Source organism: Salvelinus sp. IW2-2015, linkage group LG5 (genome assembly GCF_002910315.2).
Source record: "Salvelinus sp. IW2-2015 linkage group LG5, ASM291031v2, whole genome shotgun sequence".
NCBI lineage: Eukaryota > Metazoa > Chordata > Actinopteri > Salmoniformes > Salmonidae > Salvelinus > Salvelinus sp. IW2-2015.
Window position 1 is genome coordinate 33,219,906 of NC_036844.1, and position 9,648 is coordinate 33,229,553.

General features: G+C 45.6%; 1 protein-coding gene across 1 annotated transcript in view; it reads left to right on the plus strand.

Annotated features, from left to right (window-relative positions):
• Positions 1-9,648, plus strand: part of LOC111964385 (short transient receptor potential channel 5-like) — a 54,005-nt gene that overhangs the window by 37,625 nt on the left and 6,732 nt on the right. Inside the window, 1 exon segment of the mRNA XM_023988271.2 lies at positions 2,876-2,917. Within this exon segment, the coding sequence (XP_023844039.1) occupies positions 2,876-2,917 (42 nt within the window).

Genomic DNA, 9,648 nt, shown 5'->3' on the forward strand with positions numbered 1-9,648 from the left:
AGTGGGGAGAAAGGCATTAGTGTTCTGATAACAGAACAAAAATATAACTTTTTGGTCTAAACTCCACTCGCTGTGTTTGGAGGAAGAAGAAGGATGAGTACAACCCCAAGAACCCATCCCAAACGTGAAGCATGGAGGTGGAAACATCTTCTTTGGGGCGTGCTTTTCTGCAAAGGGACAGGACGACTGCACCGTATTGAGGAGGATGGATGGGCGTGGCTATCGCGAGATCTTGGCCAACAACCTCCTTCCCTCAGTAAAGAGCATTGAAGATGGGTCGTGGCTGGGTCTTCCAGCATGACAACGACCCGAAACACACACAGCCAGGGCAACTAAGGGCGATGGCTCCGTAAGAAGCATCTCAAGTCCTGGAGTGGTCTAGCCAGTCCTCCAGACCTGAATCCCAATAGAAAATCTTTGGAGGGAGCTGAAATTCCGTATTGCCCAGCGACAGCCCCGAAACCTGAGAGGAGCTGGAGAGAGGTCTGTATGGAGGAGTGGGACCAAAATCCCTGCTGCAGTGTGTGCAAACCTGGTCAAGAACTACAGGAAACGTATGATCTCTGTAATTGCAAACAAAGGTTTCTGTACCAAATATTAGTTCTGCTTTTCTGAGGTATCAAATACTTATGTCATGCAATAAAATGCAAATTAATTACTTAAAAATCATACAATGTGAATTTTCGGACTTTTTGTTTTAGATTCCGTCTCTCACAGTTGAAGTGTACCTATGATAAAAATTACAGACCTCTACATGCTTTGTAAGTAGGAAAACCTGCAAAATCGGCAGTGTATCAAATACTTGTTCTCCCCACTGTATGTACTGTGCATTTGGAAAGTATTCAGACCCCTTGACTTTTTCCATATTTTGTTACGTTACAGGCTTATTCTAAAATGGATGAAATTCGTTTTTAGTTTTAGTTCTGTTAGTTTAGTTTAGTTCTGTTTCCATTGATCATCCTTGAGATGTTTCTACAACTTGATTGGAGTTCACCTGTGGTAAATTCAATTGATTGGACATGATTTAGAAAGGCACACTTGTCTATATAAGGACCCACTGCATGTGCATGTCAGAGCAAAAGCCACGCCATGAGGTCAAAGGAATTGTCCGTAGAGCTTTGAGACAGGATTGTGTCGAGGCACAGATCTGGGGAAGGGTACCAAAAAATGTCTGCAGCATTGAAGGTCCCCAAGAACACAGTGGCCTCCATCATTCTTAAATAGAAGAAGTTTGGAACCACTAAGACTCTTCCTAGACTTGGCCACCCGGCCAAACAGAGCAATTGGTGGAGAAGGGCCTTGGTCAGGGAGGTGACGAAGAACCCGATGGTCACTCTGACAGAGCTCCAGAGTTCCTCTGTGGAGATGGAAGAACCTTCCAGAAGGACAACCATCTCTGCAGCACTCCACCGATCAGGCCTTTATGGAAGCCACTCCTCAGTATAAGGCACATGTATCAAGGCACAAGGCGAGACCCAGATGCAGACACAGGAGGCAGATGGTTAGAGTCTGACAATGTTTAATAATCCAAAGGGGTAGGCAAGAGAATGGTCATGGACAGGCAAAAAGGTCAAAACCAGATCAGAGTCCAGGAGGTACAGAGTGGCAGACAAGCTCGTGGTCAAGGCAGGCAGAATGCAGAAACAGGCAAGGGTCAAAACCAGGAGGACTAGAAAAAGGAGAATAGCAAAAGGAGTATGGGAAAACACGCTGGTTGACTTGCCTAACGAAACAAGACGAACTGGCACAGAGAGACAGGAAACACAGGGATAAATACACTGGGGACAATAAGCGACACCTGGAGGGGGTGGAAACAATAACAAGGACAGGTGAAACAGATCAGGGCGTGACAACATGACAGCACGCTTGTAGTTTGCCAAAAGGCACCTAAAGACTCTCAGACCATGAGGAACAAGATTCTCTGGTCTGATGAAACCAAGATTGAACCCTTTGGCCTGAATGCCAGGTGTCACGTCTGGAGGAAACCTGGCACCATCCCTACTGTGAAGCATGGTGGTGGCCGCATCATGCTGTGGGGATGTTTTTCAACGGGACTGGGAGACTAGTCAGGATCGAGGGAAAGATGAACGGAGCAAAGTACAGAGAGATCCTTGAAGAAACCTGCTCCAGAGTGGTCAGGACCTCAGACTGGGGCGAAGGATCACCTTTCAACAGGACAACAACCCTAAGCACACAGCCAAGACAACGCAGGAGTGGCTTTGAGACAAGTCTCTGAATATCCTTGAGTGGCCCTGCCAGAGCCCGGACTTGAACCCGATCGAACATCTCTGGAGAGACCTGAAAATAGCTGTGCAGCGACGCTCCCCATCCAACCTGACAGAGCTTGAGAGGAGCTGCAGAGAAGAATGGGAGTAACTCCCCAAATACAGATGTGCCAAGCTTGTAGCGTCATACCAAAGAGGACTCGAAGCTGTAATCACTGCCAAAGGTGCTTCAACAAAGTATTGAGTAAAGGGTCTGTATACTTATGTAAATGTGATATTTGTTTTTTATTTGTAATACATTTGCAGTAATGTCTAAAAACCTGTTTTTTCTTCGTCGTTATGGGGTATTGTGTGTAGATTGACGAGGGGGAAAACAATATTTAATCCATTTTAGAATAAGGCTGTAATGTAACAAAATGTGGAAAAAGTCAAGGTATCTGAATACTTTCCTAATGCTCTGTATGTATATAAATTCCTTAGGTCTTTAATCACTGTTCAGAACTTGTGTATTTAAGTCACTCTCCCAGTACAACTGTAACATGCAGCAGCAGAGAGACCTGTATAGTGATACTGATACAGCCGTGCTGTTGATAGAAATTCTGCATAACAACAAAAGTCATTTGATTCTTCTGCTTTTCATGTGGTTCTAGGAGCGTCATGCTGACAACCTGATTCAGAACCAGCACTATCAGGTAACCGTCTGCTATCATAACAACCATGGACAAGAGTGTTTGCACATCTCTCACAAACACCTCTTACTGAGCCAGATCCCTGACATTAATATAATGTACCAAACATTTGTGCTGCACATGTTTATTAGAATCTATTACACTGTTGAACATGTAGCAGAGTGGGAGACAGAATCTATTACACTGTTGAACATGTAGCATAATCCTGGTGTACATGTTGATATCCAAAAGATCAAACCCCAAACATGCTCAATGGGTGACAAACGTAGCTAGAAGTATAGCAGGCCATGGAAGAACTGTGGGACATTTTCAGACTTCTCCCAGGAATAAGCGACATCGGGGCCTCGTTGTTGCCATTTCATTATGCTGAAAATGTACACAATGCCAATTACATTTGTACCACAACATTTGAGAGTATATATTAAGCTTTTTATCGATGGGTATGGAGAACATTTCTGGGATCTATCTCCACTTATCCACGCTCTAGTGAAGGATGCCGTGAATAGATGTCGAGAGGGCCTTCTATACATATCTATGTGGTGAGAGAATTATGACTATTCCATTGACCAGCGATGGTATTTTTTTGTATGTGGTGGAGATACACGTCGCAGGAGAGAAGAGACGTATCTCTCTGTTGAGTGCTCTCTTCACAGCAGGTTTTGAGGTAGTATAACGAGAAATAAGTAACGTAGCTCCATCATGATAAAAGCACTCCCTAATCCACCATCGCCACCTTGCTGTAGAGGAGGGGTCCAGGCAGTAAAGCTTCTGGTGCAGGTAAGAAACACGCACACTGGCTGGGAATTTAGTGAGTTATCCATACCTCTTAGCAGAAAATGGACACCACAACACGGAAAAATGCATGAATGTTCGCCACTCATTAACTGCCACCTCAAAACAGAAACAGATGAAGGCGAGATCGACTGCACTGTTCTAGAAGATTGGAAAGATGGGGATCAGGACCAAGAGGGTAGGGCGCAGCGGGCGAAATAGAGACCAAGACAGCGCGGTCTAATGCCTTGTAAAGGGTATAATAAAATCATTGAGTATAGTAATCATGTTACTAGTCAAGTTAAACTGAGAGCCAGAACCTACTGTATCCCAGTTCTGCCAAATTACGCTTGAGTATATATAGTATTGACAGGATATGTGAGTAAACCGACATAGATGATACTGTCACCCTCTGCACACCCCTAGATTGCCCAATCTCATTCATTTGGAGCGGCAGTCTGTATTCCTTGATAAAGTACGGTCATTGGACAGCCGCAGGCTCCAGTCAGAAGCATTTGAGTCTGGCTTAGTCTGCTTGGTATTAGAAGTCCGCAGGGGACAGCAGCACAAAGGCCCTGGCTGCGGGAAAGGGAAGGAGGGGCCGACAAAGGTGGGGCTAATTGCAATTACTGAAGCGAGGACGGACTGATAAGAAAATTAACATACTGTATGTCTGGGAAAACATATCTGACCTGCCGCCAAGCTCAACAGCACCATGACGCATGATACATTCAGTAAACCAAGGACACCTGTCCCCCCGCTGCATGGTCAACAGTGTATATATTCTGTCCCCCCCTGCTGCTGGTCAACAGTGTAATATATTCTGTCCCCCCTGCTGCATAGGTCAAACAGTGTAATATATTCTGTCCCCCTCCTGCTGCATGGTCAACAGTGTAATATATTCTGTCCCCCCTGCTGCATGGTCAACAGTGTAATATATTCTGTCCCCCTCGCTGCTGCATGTCAACAGTGTAATATATTCTGTCCCCCCCCCTGCTGCATGGTCAACAGTGTAATATATTCTGTCCCCCGCCCCTCCCCCCTGCTGCATGGTCAACAGTGTAATATATTCTGTCCCCCCTGCTGCATGGTCAACAGTGTAATATATTCTGTCCCCCTGCGTCAGGTCAACAGTGTAATATATTCTTCCCCCCTGCTGCAGTCAACAGTGTAATATATTCTGTCCCCTCTGCTCAGTCGGTCAACAGTGTAATATATTCTGTCCCCCTGCTGCATGGTCAACAGTGGTAATATATTCTGTCCCCGCTGATGCATGGTCAACAGTGTAATAGATTCTGTGTCCCCCTGCTGCTCCAGTTTCAAACAGGTGTAATAAATTCCTGTGTCGCCACTCCTGATAACATTATTTGCAAAGATTCGTACTTTGTTCTGGATAAACTGTACTTGGGTGTTTATGTGCAGCCCCAACAATAGACACTATCAATACTAACTTTTAACAACCACATAACCGTACTGTAGCCTTCTTTAAGTCGCTGTGTTAAAGGGATGACTTTGAGCTTTCCCGCAGAGAAGAACTGACGCGGTGGTGTCTCGCGACAGTAGCTGTAGTATTCAGGCATGGGGACAAAGGCTACACTCAGAACGACGAATGGGGAAGTAGTTCAAACTACTAGAGCAGTGGAACTTTGTTAGAGGTAAAAACACATTAAATAGATTGGAAAAATGATAACAAAATTTATATTTGTTAAAATATCAATAGGGATACTAGAAATTATAATTTTCAAGACGTAGCAACCAAATAGTACTGATTAACAACACACTGTTTTGCAAGTAGGTGGCTACACTAAGCCTTGCAACAGCCATAGTTCTATTGGTAGGGCCAGATCTATGGGAATCACCATTGTGTATGTCTGGAGGCCAGGCTATAGAATCATTCTGCTCTTCTTCAGGGACGATTAGTGAGTCACGATAATAAACCACCACACACTCTAACGGCGGTCTACAGTACCGTCAAAATAGTGGCCGTGGTCATTTCGGCTGATATATATATTATATGATTGGGACCGCTAGCCGTAAAACTGAAAAACACACCTAGATGTGACTACGAGACGTCACGCGACCCCGTCCGCAGACGTGTTTTAGTAAAACAGACCCAGCCAACTCACTGCTCACCGCCATAGTCCCCGCATAGCTGAACAACGAGACGCCACATTGGGTAAATTAGACGCCTACTTTGGTCTGAAGATTGCTGACTAACAGTCAAGAACACGGGAACCCATCGCTCGCACCTAGGGGACCCCAGAGACAGGGTGTGGTAATCAGCACGACAAACCTTTTATAAATTCACTCAAGATCACCTGGGGCACATTATTTGGGACTATCTTGTTAGGAGTCTTTTTATTGTATACCAGAGCCCGGAGGTGCTTCTCACGCGTATACTCGTCGCGAGCGAACCACCATACATCTTTAGCTGCCCCCACCGCATTTGCTCCAGACTTCCCAGCAGAGAAGATCGACTCAAATATGTCACACTTCATTGTCTGCGCTCTAGGAGTCCCTTGTGTCCAAACAACTGTCCTTTTATCTAAAGCATCGTGGTGAAATCATTCACATCTCTTACTCGCTCGACATCACCTGGCAGTCTTCTTACAGCGATGTGAATCCTGGCTTGAACGCTGATACCACCTTGCCCACACCGACAACCAACGTATTGGACCACCCTCAGCTATATATATATTTTTCTGATGTATCTTTGACTTTCGATGAAGCGAAGTTACTCTTATCACACTGCACCAGAGTAGTTTTGAGTTGGCCTCTGATCATATGCAGCGCAACTCAGCAACTCGCCTGGCCAATACAAACAAACAACAATGCTTTCTATATAACAGCAGATTAGTAGTTCAACCACAACCGTCGCGTTCTGTATCCTTTTGTACACAACATCTTACTCTTATGGGGCTTCTTTCCTCCGTCCAGGAGACTCTCTTTCACTTTTTCATTCCTTTCGGTTTGCCCATCACGCTACCTCGCTCTATTCTCTGGGAGCGCGCGATATATACTAGATTCGTGCTCCTCCTAGCTTATCGTGTTTCGAAGCATTCTCGATCATCTACACTCCGCAAATTAGTATGATTAGTGACACTACTGGAAATGTGTACAAGTCTGGCACGGAAGCACACAAGCTGCGACACATTATTAAATGGTCGAGGTCTCACATCGAGTGAGAAAGAGACTTGAGTTGTGTCCGTCCACTCTGCCCTACAGTAGGTTTCAATCTGCAGTTAGTATTATACGATCTCTGTGTCCCTTCAACTCCCTGATAGATAAATTACTCTGTGTGAATACATGAGATCTGTGGGGCGTGCTACCAACAGTGTGCACTGAACGCAAAAGTTTATACTTCCACAGGAGTAGGTGTCCCTGCTGGTCCCTCCTCAGTCCACTGCACCATGGAGGCACTAGCTAAGGGTTCAACCTCTAGCGTTGGGCTGGCTACCTGTGGGGCTCTGCCATCAACGACCCCAGGCCATGAATCTGTGACATGGTTTCGTTTCTCTGTCTGGCTTTTGTCTTCACACCTCCCCACCTTGGTTTGTCTGAGGAGATAAACGCACACTCAGACAACGGATGGGCCATGAGGATCTCTGACTAAAGCAGAGAGTGATTGATGGCTATGCTCCAGCATGGATGTCGGTCGAGAATCAGCCCTGACAACTTATTAACACGTTGAACATGTATTCCAGAAAGTGGGCCATCCCAACCCAGAATCTCCACATTATCAACTTGAGCTTGAACCACCGCCTGGACCCAAACCGTCATCAGCTCTATGCAGTGGGCACCACTCACTCGCACTATTCTGCAGCTGAATAATTCCTGCCATATTTTATCTGGTCGTTAGGGGGTGTCTCCTCACAGTCAATTTAGTTAAGCTCCATTAAGAGTAAATTGTGCCACCTCCACACATTGTGGCTTGAAAAACAGCATAGCAAGGGGGGAGAGCAGGGTTCTCGGGGACTTTACAATATTAAGGCTCCATGGGCACTAAGAGCCGAGCTTGATATCAAACACTCCTGCCTAGACACGTACCACAGGAATCTATACTGGACGTGAGAAGTTTGGGATCCGTTTTGGAAACTCTCTTCACCACTCCGTGGATCTCAATACTTCTTCTTCGGGCGTCCATTCGGACCAAGCTCCTTTTTTCTCATCTTCCTCTACTAATCCATATCTCTTTCTTTTTCTACCTAAATTAGGTGTTTTAGTGGAGCTGAATCGTCACAAAAGGAATCTGTGGCTCCTGTCTCTCTGGGCTGTGGGGTGATGCCCTGGCCAGGGCCGTATCTGGGCCTGTTGATGCTCAACAATGCCCCGTCCCCCCAGAGAAAGGACACCCATGGGGCTCTTCTGTATACGGGAACGAGCACCCACCTTCACAGTGCAAACACGCTGGAGAAGGATCCACGGTGAAAGGAGACCCAGATCATAAATACAACTTTGATTAATGTGTTTGAAAGAGAATCATCTTGTTTGCTTAACAACGCAGAAGTTTTCGAGTCTCTCATAAATTGAAAGGAGTTCTGAAATGTTTTCGAATTGTGAGCATAATTGCTGAACACGAGTTGGTAAATGACTCTTGACTATTTTTACCCTGATTGCTTTTGGTAAATTGACGACACGTGTTAGAGTCTGCTTTTTTGGCCGTAGCAGTTTCACATGGGTCAATATGCGTACGGAGAAATGCAATTGCTACATACACGCCTTCACAACGATACAATTTTCTCCGTGTCTGTTGTCCAGACTAAAAAAACACACACATCATCAAGATTCAGGAAGTAGCCTTTAGTCAAGCAAATAAAGGCTGGATTATATTCAGTAGTAGGCCTGAAACCATTGTGAGATACTCTTCTCTGACTAGAGTTGTAAAATGGGAAAACATGTCTTAGGCAGGAGTTGTTTGGATGTGACCCGTACGCTGAACTACTGTGGCTCTACTGTCCTAGCTCAACACGACTCTTCTGCATTGCGTGAGCAGGTTGTGGCTGGGGAGTGGTGTTGGGGGCCAGTTGGAGGCACTCTTTCCTCTGGTCTAAACAAGATCCCAATGCCCCAGGGCAGTGATTGGGACAATGCTTCTGTGTAGGGTGCCGTCTTTCGGATGGGACGTTAAACGGTGTCCTGACTCTCTGAGGTCATTAAAGATCCCATGGCACTTATCGTAAGAGTAGGGTGTTTAACCCTGGTGGTCCTGGCTAAATTCCCAATCTCTGGCCCTCAACAATCACGGTCACCTAATAATCCCCAGTTTACAATTGGCTCATTCATCCCCCTCCTCTCCCTGTAACTATTTCCCCAGGTCGTTGCTGGCAAATGAGACGTGTTCTCAGTCAACTTACCTGGTAAAATAACGGTAAATAAAAAATTAAATAAATGTATCAGAGTGGGACACAGAATCTATTACACTGTTGAATGTAGCAGAGTGGGACACAGAATCTATTACACTGTTGACCATGCATCAGGGGGGACAGAATATATTAACAGTTGAGAACCAGCAGGGGGGGGAAAGAATTATATACACTGTTGACCGTGGAGCAGGGGGGGGGACAGAATATATTACTGTTGACTTTGCATGTGCAGCAGGGGGGGGACAGAATATATTACACTGTTGACCGTGGAGCAGGGGGGGACAGAATAATATTACACCTGTTGACCATGCAGCAGGGGGGGACAGAATATATTACACTGTTGACATGCAGCAGGGGGGGACAGAATATATTACACACTGTTGACCATGCCAGGGGGGGACAGAATATATTAACTGTTTGACCATGCAGCAGGGGGGGAACAAGAATATATTACACTGTTGACCATGCAGCAGGGGGGGACAGAAAATATTACACTGTTGACCAGCAGCAGGGAGGGGGACAGAATATATTACACTGTTGACCATGCAGCAGGTGGGGAAGAATATATTCAACTGTTGACTATGGCAGGAGGGGGGGGAG